We start from the raw sequence: 16,840 nt of genomic DNA, 5'->3' as shown, positions 1-16,840 counted from the left end.
GGACTCTGGGGTTGGGGGGGTCCAGTGTCGGGGTGTCTGGGGCAGGGAGGGTCTGGGGCCAGTCAGGAGGACTCTGGGGTCGGGGGGGTCCAGTGTCGGGGTGTCCGGGGCAGGGAGGGTCTGGGGCCAGTCAGGAGGACTCTGGGGTCGGGGGGGTGCAGTGTCGGGGTGTCTGGGGCAGGGAGGGTCTGGGGCCAGCCAGGAGGAGTCTGGGGTCAGGGGGGTCCAGTGTCGGGGTATCTGGGGCAGGGAGGGTCTGGGGCCAGTCAGGAGGACTCTGGGGTTGGGATGATCTGATTCAGGAATACTCTGGCCCCTTTGATTCTCTCCCCAGGGGCACCCCACCTTCAGCCTCCCCAGGCCTCCACAGCTATGTTAGGTTCCAGGGCTGGGTCTCAGCTGCCCCATGGGGAGGGGTGTCAGGGCTGCAGAGGTGACCCCAAGATTCAGAGCCCTGAGGCAGGGACAGGAGGTGTGGGAGGTACCTGGACCCTGGTGGGCACCACGAGGGCCTCCTGCCATCACCCAGGTGCAGAATGGGGGCCCTGGGCATGCAGGACGCCTGGGGTGGGGTGGGTGGGGTGAGGGGTGAGGGGTCACCTTCCGGCCTGCCCTTCAGGATCCGGGAGATGTGCTCCATGGAGGCCTTCACTTTCTCACGCAGCCCCAGCTCCGACGGCTCGGCCAGCGGCAGGTGCCTCCCAGGGAGGCGGAAGAGGCCGCGAGACGGTGAGATCCACTTGCGCTTCCTGCCCGCGGCAGCCTCCGCCAGCAGCGCCTCCACGTCCTCTGGCCCCTCCGTGATCTCCAGGCCCGCCTGGGGGCCCAGTTTGCCTGGCCAGAGCCACTCAGGCTCTGGGATCTCAGCCAGCTCCTCCTCAGCCCTGGGCGAGGGTGGCTGTGGCTGAGCCGGCTTGGGGACTTTCCTGAAGATCATAAACTCGAACGGGAGGTACTTGATGTCGTACAGGTCCGAGAGGTTGAGGTAGGCAGGGTCTACCTCGGAAATGTCCAAGGATACTGTGTCGGCCGCCTCTGTGTCACCTGACAGGTCCCGGATCTGGACCAGGGAGACCTGCCCGGTGTCCTCCCATGGGGTGGGCTCTAGAGAGGTCCTGGAGGGAGTCCTGCCGGCCTCAGGCATGGGCCTTGGACTGGCCTGGGGCGGCAGGCTCTCAGCCCTAGCCTCCTCCTGCTCCTCCGAGGACTGGGACACAGCCCAGGCCATCCTGGCCCACATGGGTCCTTGCCCCAGCATGCCTCCCGCATCCCCGCCGAAGGCAAAGGTGCCATAGCCAGCCACGCCGGCATAGCCCCCATGATGCCCCAGGGAGAATTTCCGCGTGGTGGCCTGCTCCTGAGGCCGATGCAGGGTGGGTGAGAGATCCTCAGCCTCCTGGGACCAGCCCTCAGCATCCAGGGAGGGGCCAGGCTCTGCACCCACCTGCGGGGAGCCCATCCTGTGGGAGCTCACTTGGGAAGAGCTCGCCTGGGGGGCTGGCCCTGGGGAACTGCAGGGGCTGGGTTTCGGCCCCATCTTAGAGTCTAGCAGGGGGCTTGCTTGGGCTGGGGCAGGGGGTGCCTCAGGCTGTCCCAGGAGGTGGCTTGAGGGTACTGAGGTGGCCTCTTCACAAGATCCTGGAGGGAAGGAGCTGGGAGGGTGTGGGGCAAGTGCCCAGTGGGGGCTGCAGCCCTCCTGGGGGCCAGAACCCTGCTTGGGGTGACAGAAAGGGGCCGGCTGCCCCAAAGGGCTGTCCAGGGATGGCCCCTCTGGCTGAGCAGTGCCTGAGTGGCCTCCAGTGGACAGAAGCTGCTCAGAGCCTTGAGGGTGCCCCATGTCCCTGGCAGGGCCCCCACTGGAGGGGGCTGGAGGCAGTTGCTGTGCCTCACCACAGGCCCCCAGGGAGGGGTGGTGGGTGCTCAGAGGGTCATGTTCCAGGGAGCGGCTGCGGCCAGGGACCGAGTGGGTGCCAGGGGCAGGCAGCCGGAGGGCGGTCTCAAAGGAGGGAGCTTTGGCCAGGAGGGTGGCCTGCTCCTCCCTGGCGGCCTCCTCCTCCAGCGAACGGTACTCCATCAGCGGCTCTCGCAGGCCCGGCAGCACCCCCGCGATGTACCCGCCCTTCAGCAGGTGCCGCCGCCGGGCTGGGTGCCGCCTGGTCTCTGAGGCCAGGGCCCGGCGCTCGGGGCCCTCACCTGCCTGCTGGTAGAACAGGCTTCGGATGACGCTGTGCCGGGGCACACAGCCCTGGGCTGCTGGTGGCCCAGCACCCTCGGGCAACGCGGGCGGACCAGGGGCCTCGGCCTCCTCAGGCAGGCTGGCCGAGGGCCGCAGGAAGCCCCGGGGGTGCAGCAGCGGTGAGTGTGTCACCGGGGAGGGTGGCAGCGACTTGGCCCGGGCAAACGGGGCGAGCTCATTGTCGGAGGAGGAGGAGGAACTGGAGGAGCCAGCAGCGTCTGTGCGGAGGTGCCGGGCCACGCCGAGGGAGGGGCTGTCGGGCGCGCCCTGTAGCAGCTCAGGGATGGAGCGCATGACCAGGATGGACTTGTAGCTCATCAAGGAACGCTGGGGCCGCATGGGGGCAGTGCGCATCAGCTGGGGGGCCCAGGAGCTCCGGGTCCTCTGCCCACCCCGCTGTGCCCAGTGGATGACTCCTCCCTCCTTTCAGTGCGCTCAGAGGAGCCCAGCCCCAGTTCCCCGCTTCCCACACTCCCAGCTGCATGGCCAGCCCTGTGGGGCCTCGGTTTCCCCTTCACTGGTCCCTGCTAGGGCAGGGGGGGCTCACCTGCCAGCGGCTTCGGGCCAGGAGGAACTTGAGCTGCTTGGTGTTGATGAAGTGGGCCTCCTCGGCAGGCATGGATTTCTAGGGGACGGAAGTGGGCAGCCACATGGCAGGGAGACCCTGGTGCTCTGATGGGCCCCTCCCATGGTGGAAGCCCTGCCGGGGAGGGGTTGGGTGGCTAGCACAGCCTGAGCCCTGGGATCCCCTGGATCCAGGACAGCACCACCCTCACCCCACATGTCCAGGTGGGGCAGGTGGCAAAGGCCAGAGGCAATGAACGTTCCCCTGTCCCAGAGCTCCTCGAAGTTCTCCTTGCTTCCTGCTAGGGGCTGGGGGTCTCTCACAGATGCACGGGGACAGAGGTCCTCTGGGCTGGGCAGGGGCTGGGCAGAGGCTGGGCTACGCTACAGTTCTGTGCTCACTCACCCCGTGGCCCAGAGGCCCTGCCCCTGCTGGCCTCAGGTGCCCCCTGCATGGTGTGGGGCTGAGCCCAGTACTCACCAGGAACCAGGGATGGGAGAGGCACTGGGCTGCACTGGGCCGGGCCCTGTGGGGAGAGAAGGCTCAGGAAGGGCCAGGTGGTCAGCTGCCCCCGGGGTGGGAGAAGCCAGGCTTGCACTCACCTCGGGGCCCTCTGCAACGCAGCCTTGATGAAGTCCTTGGCGTCTTCACTGAGGTGGGCAGCCATGGGGCTGCTCCATGACACACGTCCCTCCAGGACATTCAGGAGGGTGGCACGGTCACTCTCGCCGGCAAACGGGGACGAGCAGGTCAGGCTGAAGGCAGAGGGAAGGCCTGGCTCTCAGAGGCAGCCCTGACTGTGGAGGGGCTCTTAGCCCCACTCCCATCTAGCTCTGAGAGTCCCGGCAAGTTTCTCTGAGCTGCCCAGAGAGATCCAGCCTCAGCTTGGACCAAGGACCCAGGCCGAGCCTGGAGTGAGTATCTGCGCTCAGGTTGCAGAAGGGATCTAGAGTCAGCTTTGGTGGACACCAGCCTTAGTCTGAGGTAGGGATCCAGGCTCAGGCTGGGGCAGAGATCTAGGGTCAGCCTGGGTGGCACCAGCCTCAGTCTGAAATGAGGATCCAGGCTCAGTCTATTCCACCCTCATTCTCAGGGCTGCAGTGGCCGTCGTGAGGGGCTGCTGGACCACCCCTAGTCCTACAGGGCAGCGTCCTGCCTGCCTCGTGACCTGGCACAGCCCTCTGATGACGGGGTGTTTGAGATACTCTGGGCAGAAAGCTCTTATCAGGGTTGGCTGACTGCCTGTTCCCAAGATAGCTGCCCCTTGGGTCTCGGTCTCTGATCTGGGGAGCAGCCTGCGGTGCGCGTGCCTTCCGTGGGCCTGCAGGGGAGGGGCCTCGGGTCAGCTTTGGAGGAGGCGGCTGATGGGGCAGGGCTCTGCTCACCTGAGGTAGGAGATGACACCCATGGCCCTGCAAGACAGAACCACACACTGTCACCCCAGGCCCGCAGGTAAGAGGCACACACACAGGGAAGGGGAGAGCCCAGGGCTGGAGGAGGAGCTGGGTTCAGGGAGGACCCCCCGGCTGCCCAGTAGACTGCCTGCTGCCTCCCCGGGGTGGAGGGGAGGGCCCAGCTGGCCGTGGGAACTGGCTGCTGACTCACCAGATGTCAGAGGCCTCGCTCACAGGGGTCTGCTGGATGATCTCGGGGGAGACGAACTCAGGGGAGCCGTACTGGCTGAACTGCGGCTCTGCCGGGGTGATGCTCTGCGCGAAGCCGAAGTCGCAGATTTTAATGTCTTCCCGGGCAGGATGCAGCATCAGGATGTTAGGGGGCTGTGGGAGAGTTGGGCGTGAGTGAGGGCCATGCCCTAAGGGGGCGACTCCTGGGGCTGCTGGGCCTGCCGGGGACACTCAGAGGCCTGGGGGGCAGGTGGGGTGCACCCAGTGCAGCCATTTGAGGACAGCCTCTGCTCCACTAGAGCCACGCCCACTTGAAAGGACTGCCGGGAGGTGGTGAGTTCCCCATCTGTGGAGACAAGCAAGCCCTCGGTGAGGCCTGGAGTGCAGGGGTGGGGACACACGGACCTTTATGTCCAGGTGGAGGACGCCGTGGCTGTGCAGGTAGTGCAGCCCCTCCGCCAGCTGCTGGATGTAGACCTTGACCTGCGACAGATTTTAACGTCTTCGTGTGGGGCTGCTGTTCAGGCGGGAGCCCCGCCCCAGCCTCCCTCTCCACTTCACGCCCAGCTGCCTCCTGGCTTCAGCGGCTGATGTGCAAAGCCCTCCTGGGCCCTGTGTGCCCCTAAGCCAGGGGATCCCTCAAAGGCGGGGAGGACACAGTGGACTCATGACCCTCAGCAGGGGAGAGGAGGGCAGGGCTGGCCAGGTGAGGTGGGGTGGCGGGGCCTGTGAAGTCCAACCGAGGGGTCAAGAGCCCGGAGGCCCTAGGGAGCCCCAGAGGCCTCTGAGCCGGGGAGGGCTATGGCTGGGGCTGGGGCTGCAGGGACTGCTGTCTGAGCGGGGGCTGGGGCAGGGTGTGTGGCTGGGGCAGTGGTGGGCAGCTGCCCTGTCACCTCGGCTTCTGTGACTACGCCCTTCCTGAACAGGCGGTCCAGCAGCTCCTCAGATGAGCACCTGGGATCCCATCAAGGAAAAGCAGGCTTGTGGGGCTGAAACCTGCCTGCTCCTGGACACCCACACTCACAATGAGGAGGCCAGGACTGCGGGCACGTCTGATCTCTGGGGGCAGTGCGGTGATGCTCAGGGTTGAGGAGGGTGGGGCAGGACCCTGCTGAGCACCAGATGACACCCAGTCCTGAGGAGAGGGAGGGGCTGCAGGCTGACCCTGGGGACCGAGGCCACCCACTGCGCGGTGGGAGGGGACATGCTGTCCACTCTGCACAGAGCCCATCCAGTACCCTCTCCCGTTGAAGAGGATGCCGACTCGTGGCGGGAGGCTGTGTCCTGCTGACAGCCTGTCAAGAGCACCAAAGGTAACCCCAAGACCAGGCTCCGTGGGTGGTGGGGTGAACCCCAGAGTAGCCTGGCCAGGCAGCTCCTTTCTCTGTAAGGCTATCTGCACAGTGGGAGAGAACCCCCACCATCCCTGTCGAGGGCGTCAGGTCATCAGGGCCAGCTGGCCACAGCACCCCCAGGGGACTCCAGTCACTGCCCCATGGAACAGAAGACTCCCCACAAATTCCCAGCCCGGTAGGGGATGCTGTGCACATGGCTCCTCCGAGCCCCGGCCAGCCCCTGCTCAAGCCCTCCCAGGGGCTGAGGGCAGGATACAGCTCCAGAACGAGGATGAGGGTCTTGCGGGTCTCAAACTGGTCCAGCAGCCCTGTGACCAGCGGGTGGCTCAGCGTGGCCAGGATGTCTCGCTCCCTGTACGCCTGGGCCCGAGTTCTGCTCCGCAGGGGGATGAACTTGGCAGCACAGGAGATCTTGTTTCCTTTGTGCTGTACTCTCTTCACGAAGCCAAACACGCCCCTAGGAAGGAGGGAGTGAGGGAGCCCCAGCGGCCCAGGCCGTCAGCAGTCCAGGGGAAAGGGGGCCGGGCCCTACCTTCCGATCTCCTCCTTGACCTCATAGAAGGAGTGCAGCCTCCTCCGCGGGCTTTGCTTCTCCGAGTCCAGCTCACTGTCCCCTAAGGAGTGGGAAGCGGCTGGGATGGGCAAAGGTGACCACCCGGATCCCCACGGAGCCCAGTGCTGTGGTGTTAATGGGAGGGGCTCCCTGGACCCAAGACTGTGGGACCACACTCATCCAGGAACACCCGTGGGAAGAGAGGTTACCCTGTGGAGCTGAGACCTGTACCTGTCCAGCCCATCTACAAAGCCTGGGGTGTGGGAGGGGTCGGCCAACTCACCCCCAAGCACCAACAACTCTGCCTTGCAGAGCACCTGGCCGCCGGCGTTTTGGGCCAGGCACGTGTAGACGCCGGCGTCCTTTGAGGACACATCCCTCAGCACCAGGGAGTACGTGGTGCCTTCCTGCTGCTGGCTAAGCCGGGCGCTGTCCACCAGCTGGATGCTGTCCTGGAGGCACAGGACCAGCAGGGCTGCCGTCAGCCCACCTGGGGGACCCCACCCCCTGCTCTTCACTGAGAGTGCTTCCGATGCACATCCAGTGTGGAGGGGATGTCGGGGGAAGTGCACAGTGTGGACTGAACTCCCTCCCCTGGGCTCCCCAGCTCCCAGGGCCATCCCCGAATCTCACCCACCTGGAGCTGCTCCTACCTTGTACCAGGCCACTGTGGGCTGTGGGTCGCCCTCAATGACAGCCTGGAATTGGGCCGCGCCACCTGTCTGCGCCTGCACATCCTCGATGGTCACCTGCATGGATGGGGGCCCTGGAAGGGCAGGGAGGGAACCATGGAGACCCCTGGGTGCCAGCCACGGCTCACCATGCCTGGGTGGTCAGTGGTCCTGAGATACACTGTGGGCAGCAGCACCCTATTCTGACCTTGGTGGGCCGGGTGATCAGGAGGAGCTGCGGGGCCAGCAGAGCTCACTGCCTCTGCTGCGTGCGCAGGGACGGGGTCCTATGGACACCACATTCACCACCACTTGCCTCTCCCCGGCAGAGGGTCCCGGCCCCTCTGAGGGAACACAGTGAGGCGGAATGTGGGGCTCCCAGGCTGGGGCAGGCCGGGACATGCTGGGTGGCCTCTGCAGCTGTACAGATGCCCCCAGCACTGGGCAGGGGCAGGGAATCACACTCATAACCCTCTGGGCCCAGCCCCGTACGTGCGGTGCGCGTGTCCACGGCCCGGTATGTGTAGGTCCTCTGCATGGTCTCTGTGACCACGTGGCTGTGGACGTCCCAGAGCAGCTCCCCTGTGCCTGCCCCGGACCAGGCTGTGCCCTCCATCCTAGGATTAGGAAGCGGAGTGAGGCTCAGCCAGGCTTTCCGATGGGATGGGGGGGCCCCTGCTCACCACCAACACTCGGAGGGGCTGCAGCAGAGCCTCTCTGGGATGAGATGCAGACGGGGCCTAGCCCCCACACCTCTCACCTCTTGTTCCTAGGATAGCCTCTCCTCCCTGCCCTGCCCTGCGTGAGGTGGCTGCTGGCAGGGAGTGTAGTGAGGGCTGGGAGGCCACCCGGTACCTCATGCTCACATGCCCTCCCTGCCTGCCCTGGGATGTCCCCTGGGGGTTGGCCCCGATGCAGGACCCGGCAGTCTGGGGAGGTTACCGAATGGGCACAGTCCGCTCCTGGGCTCTGGCACGGGCCTTGGGCTCCTGCTCTGGGGCTTCGTGGAGGAGGGGCTGTGGCATCCTCGGGGGCCCGGCTGCTGGGAGATGAGGCCTCATGAGAGGGAGCCTGGGCGGTGCCTGTAGCAGGTCCTCATCATCCCAGGCTCGGCGAGCCCAGGCAGAGCGTTGGGTTCCAGGGGCCCTGAGCCCCAACCCCAGTCCCCAGCCCACAGCTCAAGCACGTGCAGTTGCCACCCTGCAGAGCCCACGTGCCAGACACCCTCCACTTCTGGGCTGGCACCACCAGCCCTGAGGCCCCTGCCCACCCGTCAGGCTGACAGCTGGATGCCGTGGCCTCTGCCCTCCAGAACACTCCCTGACAGCCAGGCAGGGCAGGCGGCGGTGTCTCAGCACCGTGGGTGCAGGGGCATTCAACAGTTCCTAGCGCACAAGAGATGGTGGGCAGGACCCAGAGGGTCAGGGCGTCGCCCCGTGGGCTGCCCAGAGGCCACAGGCAGGGCCCTCAACGCCGCTCCACCCGGCTGCCAGGTAGAGGACAGGAGGCCCCCAGGGTGGACCGGGTAGAGGAGTGGGGCTGGGGACAGCCCCGGGCGGTGGCGCAGGCAGCGCAGGAGGCCATAGGACTCGGGTACACCGGAGCTTCGGGCAGGCGGGCAAGTGGGAAGGGCGCTGGCCATGGGCAGGACAGGTGGGGTTGTGGGCGGAGCAGGCCAACTCGTGCCCACTCTTCAGTGGCATCGGGCAGAGTGAACGAGCGTCAGGCCTGGGAGGGAGCCTGCGATCTGCCAGTCCAAGCAGCACCCGGGTGGGGTGGTCTGCTCAGCCCCTGTGCCCCTGGTGCCCAAGCGGCAGAGGGAGAGTGAGGACCAGAGCCAGTCCTCCCAGACCCCCGCCCCAGCCTCGGCCTGCCTGTCCCTCCCCTGCGGGCACCAGCCCTCAGTCTCTGCGGGGGAAGGATGACAGGCCAGGAAAATAAGTGACCACTTCCAGAGTGAGAGGGACGCCATGCCCCTTCTCCTGGGCCAGGCCCTGCGTCCAGCCAGCCCCATGATGGACGCACTGAGCAAATGCTCACCAAGGTGGGACCCAGCAGGACACCCCGCAGTGCCCAGGCAGCTGGAGGGAGGAGCCTGTGCTTGCTGAAGGCCTGGGGGCTTCCGTGCCTGCTGGGGGGAAGCAGACCCAAGGGGCCGGCCCTCTCATCTCACTAGTGGAAGTGGCCTGCTTGCCCCGAACCCTATGCCCCCTGGCCCTGGGGAGGTCACAGTGGCAGCATGTGGACTGTGAGACTGTTGGAAGTGCTGACTGGAGTCTACTCAGGGCAGGAAGCATGAGACCATGGTGGGGGCTGCCCCGTGCAGTCCTTGGGGAGGGCACTGCGCCCCGGAGGTGTCACCCTGCTTGGCTCTAGCCAGATGGCCTTTCTCCGAGGTGATGGGACCAGGTAGGGGTGGCTGGGGAGGGTGCATGAAGTAAGGCCCAGCAAGATGGGTGGGGTGACCACAGCAGGTGGGACACGGTACACATGGCTGGGACGGTCCTTTGTGTGAAGATGACCAAGGCAGGGGCTGGACCAGATGGGGAGGAGGGCATGGACCGAGAAGCACACACAGGCAGGGTGCAGAGGACGCTCGACGGGGTGGGGGCGGGGAGGAGCCTGGCTGCCATCCTGCCCGCGGCCTCATGGCTTCCTGCCTGGCTGCACCCATGTGGCGCAGACCTCCAGCTGGGAGAGCTGGGTGCTCCTGCAGGCGGGGTCTGAACACCTGGCTCCACCTGCAGTGAGCAGCAGGGCCTGGGATGAGCTCCCCACAACCCAGCCCTCAGTTTCCCCAGATGCATCATCTGTCCCTTTAAGAACAGGTCCTTGATCGGAGACCTGAGGACCAGGCTGGAGCGAGACCAGGGCTGGGCCAGGCTCACACCTGTAATCCCAGCTCTTTGGGAAGCTGAGGCAGGAGAATGTCTTGAGCCCAGGAGTTTGAGAGCAGCCTGGGCAGCACAGCAAGACCCCATCTCTACCCCAAAATAAAACTAGCCAGGCATGGGGGCACACACCTGTAGTCCCAGCTACCTGGGAGGCTGACATGACAGAATCGCTTAAACCTAGGAGGTTGAGGCTGCAGTGAGCCGTGGTCACACCCCTGCACACTGCACTCCAGCCTGGGTGACAGAACGAGACTCCGTCCCAAAGACAAAAAAAAGCAGCCATTAAAGTGCTCCATAACAGAGACCCCCGACACCTGGGGGAGGCGGCTTGGGTGATAACAGACCCTGGACACCTGGGGGAAGGGGCGTGGGTGATAACAGACCCCCGACACCTGGGGTAGGGGCGTGGGTGATAACAGACCCCCGACACCTGGGGTAGGGGCGTGGGTGATAACAGACCCTGAACACCTGGGGGAAGGGGCATGGGTGATAACAGACCCCCGACACCTGGGGTAGGGGCGTGGGTGTTAACAGACCCTGGATACCTGGGGGAAGGGGCGTGGGTGACACACAGAGCAGGCTCTCTAGCAGCCAGTCTGGTCTGTCTGGGGCACTGGCTGCTTCTGATGCCCGTACTCCATCTGCTCCTTTCACCCTCTGTTCCCTCCTCTCCCTCTTCTCCCCTCCTCCTCTCCTTTCTCACACCCCTCCCCCTCCTCCTGTCCACTGAGGAGCACGGGGCACCTGAATTGGCCAGCACAGGCCAACCATGGGAAGCCTCTGGCTTCTGGAACAGACTCAGAGCAGGAGGAACCTTCCAGAACCGATTCTGTGCCTTGATTCAGATGGGGAAACTGAGACCAAGCAAGAGGTAGGCTTTGCCCAGGAGCCCCCAGTGCATGGAGCCACTGGGGTTCCAAGTCGGGGTCACTGGGGCCTGGCGTCTCATGCCCGTGGGATGGGCAGCCCTCGTGGTGTAGTCAGGGTTGGGGTCAGCCCCTGGGGGTCTTTGTGGTCGGCATCTGTCTGGGCCTCACCGGGTGCCTCTGAAGTTCCAGTGACTGGGGGCTGGGAGCCAGCTTCCTGGAGTGCAGGTGCCATCTCGGGGCAGGGGCCAGGGCCGGGGCCAGTGAGGTCCCCTGTGGAGGGCCCTGGCACCTTGGAGCCCAGCAGTCTCTCCAGGACGGATGTGACCTCCTGGTCCGCTTTCTCCAGGGTGGTGTCTGTAGAAGAGGCAGATGAGTGCAGAGGGGCTGAGGCCCAGGGGTCCGGGATGGCTGTAGCCTGCAGCGGGGGCTCCAGGAGCCCCGTCCCCATTCTCGAGACTGCCCAGCTAGGCCGACACTGGACTCCCCCCGCCCCCCAACCCACACCCCTCAGGAGGCTGCCTGGAGGTGGAGGCCTGGGACAGGGAGGGGAAGGAACTGCAGACCCACGCTGCCGCAGGCGCTTCCTCTTCCTAGAGCCCCTGCAAGCTCAGGCCCGTCCTCCCCAGGTGCCTTCGGGAGAGTGTCACCACCTCTGGGAAGCTGCCGGGCCTGGCCCTGGTTCTGCCACTAATCACAACCCCCTGACCAGAGCTGGCCTCTTCTTGAACCTGGGCACAGTCTGATGCCAAGGCGAGATCTAGAGGAAGCTTGGATTCAGTGGGTGTCCCGGTGGCCACGGCATGACCCAAATCTGCCCTCCTCTCCGCCTACCGCCCTGCCCCGGCCGCCCCACCTGGCCCCTTGCTGGCGGCCAGAGAGTCCTCCAGAGCCCTGCTGGGCACAGCCCCACTGGCAGCTCCCTCTCAGCAGCCTCCCCCCGACCTGACCTGGCCACCAGCCCCCAGGCACCTCGCACGCGGGTCCAGCAGGTCACCTGCCCCAACCCACCCTCGTTTGTATCCTCAAGCGCCTGCTGCACCCCCAGCCGACAGCCTGGAGAGGAGAGACAGGCTGCTTTCTACGGGGCCAGGGCACCCTCCTCCCCACCCCAAGGCGGCCGGCAGGACCCCTCGGCCAGCCTCAGGGCTGGAGGGCTCAGGGTCGTCCTCTATTGGTGCTGGAATTGTCCAGCCAGAAACAGCAAAGTTGACTCCTGATGCTGACAGCCCGAATCCCATGGGGTCACCGCACCCCGGCGTCTTCCGTGACAACTGCCTGGCTGTCCAGGCCTGGGGAAGGCCTGCCTGGTGCCCAGCATGCGGGACGGCTGCCCAGGCCTGGGGAAGGCCTGCCTGGTGCCCAGCATGTGGGAAGGACTGTGATTGGCTGTTCTGACCACACCTGTGTCCCTGTGGGCAGCTGCACGGCCCCTGATGGGAAGCAGCTGCTGCAGGTCCACTCGGGTGGGGACCCCACAGTCGGTGGCCCCCCAGGAACTTTACATTCGAGGGCTGGTGAGGGTAGGGGTAGGGGCTCCCTCGAGGCCTGCAAGTGGAGGGGACCCAGGACTGCCCAGTCGAGAGGCAAGGAGAGTCGGACAGGTGCGCAGGAAGCCGCTTTATTCTTGCTGAGAGACACGGGCTGCCGCCCACACACAGACCCCGTGTCCACCCTGCAGAGAAGGCCAGGAGGCCCACAGAGCTGGAAGGCGCCCACCCAAGGGTCTCAGTCGCCAAGACTGCAGGAGAGGCAAGGCCAGGCCAGGCCTGGCAGCTGGGGCCGGCGTGGGACAGTAGACTAGGCCCCGTGGGAACAGGGCAGGTGCCCCAAGGCCACACGCATTGTCACAGCCCTGAGCTCCCACCGGGCTGACAAGAAACAGCCCAGAGTGAAGGTTCTGAGCCCGTCACTCTGACACTGCAGGTGCCACTTGGCCCTCCTGACTGGAGGTGAGTGAGGTAGGAAGGGCCCTGGCTGGGGACAGGGAGGCCCTCAGGCTCCCGGGGGTGCTGCCGGGGCACGGCCTCAGGGCCGCGCCGCCTCATCCCCATCCCTGTCTGGGCAGATGTGCAGGGTGACCGTCTCCCCCACTGTCCCGAAGTTGACGGTCTGGGTGGAGAGCTCGGTGGTGAAGCTGCTCGGGCCGCTGCCTGCAGAGCGCTGGATGCGGGTGCAGAAAGACTGCGTCTGGGGAGCGCCGCCCGCAGGCCCAGCCGGGGCCTCCCGCAGGAGGAAGGAGGTGCGCTCGGGGCCACGGACCTGGGGTCCCGGGGGCGACGCCCCATGAGGTACAGGCCTAAAGAAGCCGAGAGGGCCTCGGAGACGGGGTGCACGCCCCACGCTGAGCAGCACCGGCCGCCCCACCGTGGGCTCCCTGATCTCTCTCTGGATCACCGAGACCTCACAGGGCGGGTCGTCAAGGGTGCCAGGCCCAGGGCTGCCGCAGCGGAAGGTCTCCCCTTCCCCAGGCACGTAGTCCTCCAGGTCAGCCAGTGTCAGCACGCGGCCGTTGTGCGTGAGGATCTTGGGGTCACGGTCCCCAAGGCTGTGTGTGTCCCGGCGCTCCTCCGTCACGAAGGTGTCTGCATCTTCCCCCTCTTCCCCTCCTTGCTCTTCCATGGCGCGCTCGTCCTCTGGGGTGATGCCGGCCTCCTCTGGCTCCAGGCTGTCCGTGCCAGAAGCGGCCCAGTCCACACTGCCCCTGGCATCCCCGTGGAAGGCGAGGGGCTCCCTGGCGCCAACAGTGGCTGTGCCCTGGGTCTCTGGGGCCAGCAGCTTGTTGTTGGAGTTGTTGGAATTGGGGTCGCCTCCTGGCTTCACACCAGGCAGCGTGAAGAGATGCCCCGACGAGCTCCTGGGCACCTCTCTGCTGGGAGACGCAGCCTGCGGGCCCGTCTTCTTTACCTGGACCTCAATGGTCTCCTCCACCTCCACCCACTGGGGCTGGGACCCCAAGAGCCCGGGCGGAGCTGGAGAGAGGGCCTCGGCCTCCGTCACATACAGCGTGGGCACCACGGGCTTCCGGACCGGCTCTGCCTCTGGCCTGCGGGGCTGGCCAGCCCCTGACAGGTACATCATGTCGGGGGCCAGGAGGCCTGGCCTCAGCGAGCTGGCCGGGCAGCGAGAAGGCGAGCGGGAAGGGGACTTGCTGGGGGATCGTCTCCGGCCACGCGGGCTCTTCACCACAGTGGTGATGGTCTCTTCTCTGGGGGAGGGAGGAGAGGGCCCGAGAGAAGATGGGCACAGTGCCCAGGGTTGCCAGGGCAGCGTGAGAGCTCAGGTTATTGAACCAGCAAGTGAGCGGTGACAGTGCACAAAGAACTCTTACACATGCATGTGAGCCCAGCCTGCGGAGCCCCCACCCCTGCCATAGAACCAAAGGAACAGCGCAAGGCCCCATGTGGCCAACCTCAGGCTCTGCTGTGCAGATGTGCGCAAACACGGCGACGTACGGCGGGGCAGTGGGGAGGCCCAGGCCGCGCAGGCAAGTGCCTCCAAAAACCAGGTCCCGTCCTGACTGCAGTGGCCCCAGTGCCAGTCTCCCCTCCAGGTCCATCCCACCAGCACGCTTTGTGCTTTGTGTGATGGGGGACAGAGCGGGGCCAACTCTGAGGGCAGGGCCTGCCCGCCCTGAAAATTCTTGGCCAGGAATGGGCTGGACAGCCCATGCCGCAGGGGCACGGGAAGGGGGGCCACGCAGAACGAGCTCAGGCCCCGAGAGCTGACATTTGGGAGGCTGTCAGCACCCTGGCCTGTGACCTGCTCTCCTGGCCTTTTGGGTCCGAGAGTGAGGCCCGGAAAGGCCCCAGGCAGGCCGACGGTGGGTCCCTGGCTCCAGACTTGGCTTGGCCACAATGAGCTGCGTGACTTCGGACAAGCCCCTCCCGGTGCCTGGGGCTGGGAAGGAGTGGCAGAGGCAGGGTGCGTGCAGGGGCGGCTGAGCACGGGCAATGGCGGGAGCTCGGCAAGCTCTCGTGTCTGACTCTGCAGTAACCAGGGAGAGGGTCTGATCCCACTTTATGGGGGACAGAGAGGGTCAAAGAGGTTCAAAAATCTGCCTGGGGTCAAGAGGGAGACACGCAGCCACCAGCCCAGGTCCTCCTCCAGCACCCAGTGCCGTGACCTTGCTGGGCCCTGAGGGCAAACTGTAACACGCAGAAGCAGAAGGTGCTGGGTGACAGCCGCCTCTCGGTTCCCTGCCTGCTTCTCCTCTTGCCCTCAGCCCTGCACCTCCCTCAGACTCGCACGAGGGGTGTGATGTGTGAGGTGACAGCTGTCTTTCCGAGGTGGCGTCTCTTGTTCAGTTGCGCTTTTGCCTAACTCAGGGCTCCGTCTAGAAGCAGCTGCTCCCAGGGCTGAGCTGGAGGTGTGTGGGCAGCCCTCGGGGTGCCGGCAATGACGGGCTCCGCGCCCTCAGCCCTCGGCAGCTACAGACGGAGCGAGAGCTTCCACCCAACCAACGGGGAGGCGGAGGCTCAGAGATGGGGCCGCCTCACGCCCATAGCCTGCTTCCCGTCTCGCCCAGGCTCTGGGGCAGTCGGCCTGCTGCTGGGAGCCCAGGCCACGTGCCATCTGCTCACCTCATGTTGCCCAATCTGCAGATGTGGGTGGTGAGCTGAGTGCAGCCTGGCAGGTGGGGGGTGACCCCTGAATATCCCCAAATGCTGGGCTCACTGCCACCCCCACAAGGACACAGGGCATCCTGTGCTGTGGCCGCAAACACGGCAGGGGGTCTCTCTGAGCCCTGCTCCCTCTCAGGTCCACTGCCCGCCCCGCGCCTCTCCCTGGGGGCCTGCCCTTGGGTTCCACGCTGGGCCTATGCCACTGTCTCGCTCCATTCGTCCAGCTGAGGGCAGATTATTTGCAGGGGGAGGGTGGCCGCCTTCCTAAGCCTGTATGCTGGTCCTCCCTGGTCCGAGGCATGAGTCGCCTCGGAAGCTTTGCCAGTGGGGGGCTTCATCTCTGCTCCTCCACTTTCTTATCCATAAAATGTAGATGATGATGGTGTTCTCAAAGGGCCAAAATGTTAGGACTAACCCACGCCAGGCCCTGGCGTGGCTGCACGCCTCCAGGAATGGGGTACTCGGCAGCGCCCAGGCAGCCCCATCTGTTGTGGGGTGCCATTAGCGGAGCAACTTGCAGGAGTGGGGGAGGGAGAAAGCCAAGGAGGGGTGAACCCAGGGTCTCAGCAAATGTCTGCAACGGGCTTTCCCTATAATATGGCCACCTGAAGGCCCCTTTAGGAGGTTGTAGGCCCCTTTCGGAGGTTGTAGGCCCTGGGGACTCGAAGGTTCCCCATCCTGAAGCTCTGTAGCCATCTGGCCTTGGGAAGCCGCCATCTTTCCTGCCTCCTGGCTTTTGCAAGCTCTTCCCTCACTCCCACCTGCACACCCTCCTTTTGAAGTCTTCTCGGATGACGCAGGTCAAAACCAACCCTGCGCTGTGTAGGCTCGCCCAGCTGTGGTCCTCTTATGTTATTGCAGTAGGAACATGTGTGATTTTCCTAAATCCTGGAGGTACCGAACGATGAAAGGGATGGTGGGCATGGCCCTGGGGAGGGGGGGTCTCCGCTGGCTTCGTCACTAGCCACCTGGAGCTAACCTCCTTTCTCCCCTGGACTTGAGTTTCCCCATCTTCCAGAGGGGAACGTGGGGCTCGGGGACCTCTAAGGGCCCTAAGGGGGTGCCGTCCACTATGACTGCACTGCCTACATTAACTTGAACAAAAATGAACACTTAATCCAGATGCTTCCACAGACACACATGGCTGGCGGCTACTGCAGTGGACAGCATAGATATAGAACGTGTCCATCACAGGAAGCTCTGTTGGACAGCACTGTCGTAAATCCTGGGGTGCTATTAGAACCGTGTCTCCGGCCCACTGAGGAAAGCAGCTCAGGCCTAGCTCCTGGGGAAACCCCGGCTGAACCCCTGTGAAGTGTGTGGAGCAAGTCTACTCTGCAGGCGGCGGGACCACAGAGGGCGCTGAGGGCCTGGGGACAGGGCAGTGAGGTGTGGAGTGTCTGTGGGTACCTGCACGGTGCTGGCAGTCAGAGGGTGAGGACCACGGAGG

At 65.2% G+C, this 16,840-nt stretch overlaps 1 protein-coding gene across 43 annotated transcripts in view; it reads right to left on the bottom strand.

Moving 5' to 3' along the window:
• OBSCN (obscurin, cytoskeletal calmodulin and titin-interacting RhoGEF) overlaps positions 1-16,840 on the bottom strand; it is a 174,023-nt gene that overhangs the window by 6,295 nt on the left and 150,888 nt on the right. For 41 of the 43 annotated variants that reach the window (XM_037739755.1, XM_037739768.1, XM_037739769.1 and 38 more), the window contains 15 exons: positions 10,937-11,122; positions 7,948-8,044; positions 7,498-7,622; positions 6,988-7,100; positions 6,618-6,786; positions 6,314-6,395; positions 6,038-6,238; positions 5,320-5,380; positions 4,832-4,909; positions 4,407-4,579; positions 4,187-4,213; positions 3,404-3,556; positions 3,282-3,327; positions 2,784-2,861; positions 601-2,563 (listed from right to left, as the gene is read on the bottom strand). In XM_037739755.1, coding sequence (XP_037595683.1) covers positions 601-2,563; positions 2,784-2,861; positions 3,282-3,327; positions 3,404-3,556; positions 4,187-4,213; positions 4,407-4,579; positions 4,832-4,909; positions 5,320-5,380; positions 6,038-6,238; positions 6,314-6,395; positions 6,618-6,786; positions 6,988-7,100; positions 7,498-7,622; positions 7,948-8,044; positions 10,937-11,122 — 3,552 coding nt within the window. Of the gene's footprint in view, positions 1-600; positions 2,564-2,783; positions 2,862-3,281; positions 3,328-3,403; positions 3,557-4,186; positions 4,214-4,406; positions 4,580-4,831; positions 4,910-5,319; positions 5,381-6,037; positions 6,239-6,313; positions 6,396-6,617; positions 6,787-6,987; positions 7,101-7,497; positions 7,623-7,947; positions 8,045-10,936; positions 11,123-12,373; positions 13,974-16,840 lie in introns of those variants that run through there. The other 2 variants (XM_037739792.1, XM_017532028.2) reach the window with 1 other exon arrangement.

Source organism: Cebus imitator, unplaced genomic scaffold, assembly GCF_001604975.1.
Source record: "Cebus imitator isolate Cc_AM_T3 unplaced genomic scaffold, Cebus_imitator-1.0 Scaffold75, whole genome shotgun sequence".
In the NCBI taxonomy this organism is placed as follows: Eukaryota; Metazoa; Chordata; class Mammalia; order Primates; family Cebidae; genus Cebus; species Cebus imitator.
This window is presented reverse-complemented; position numbering and strand designations above follow the sequence as displayed.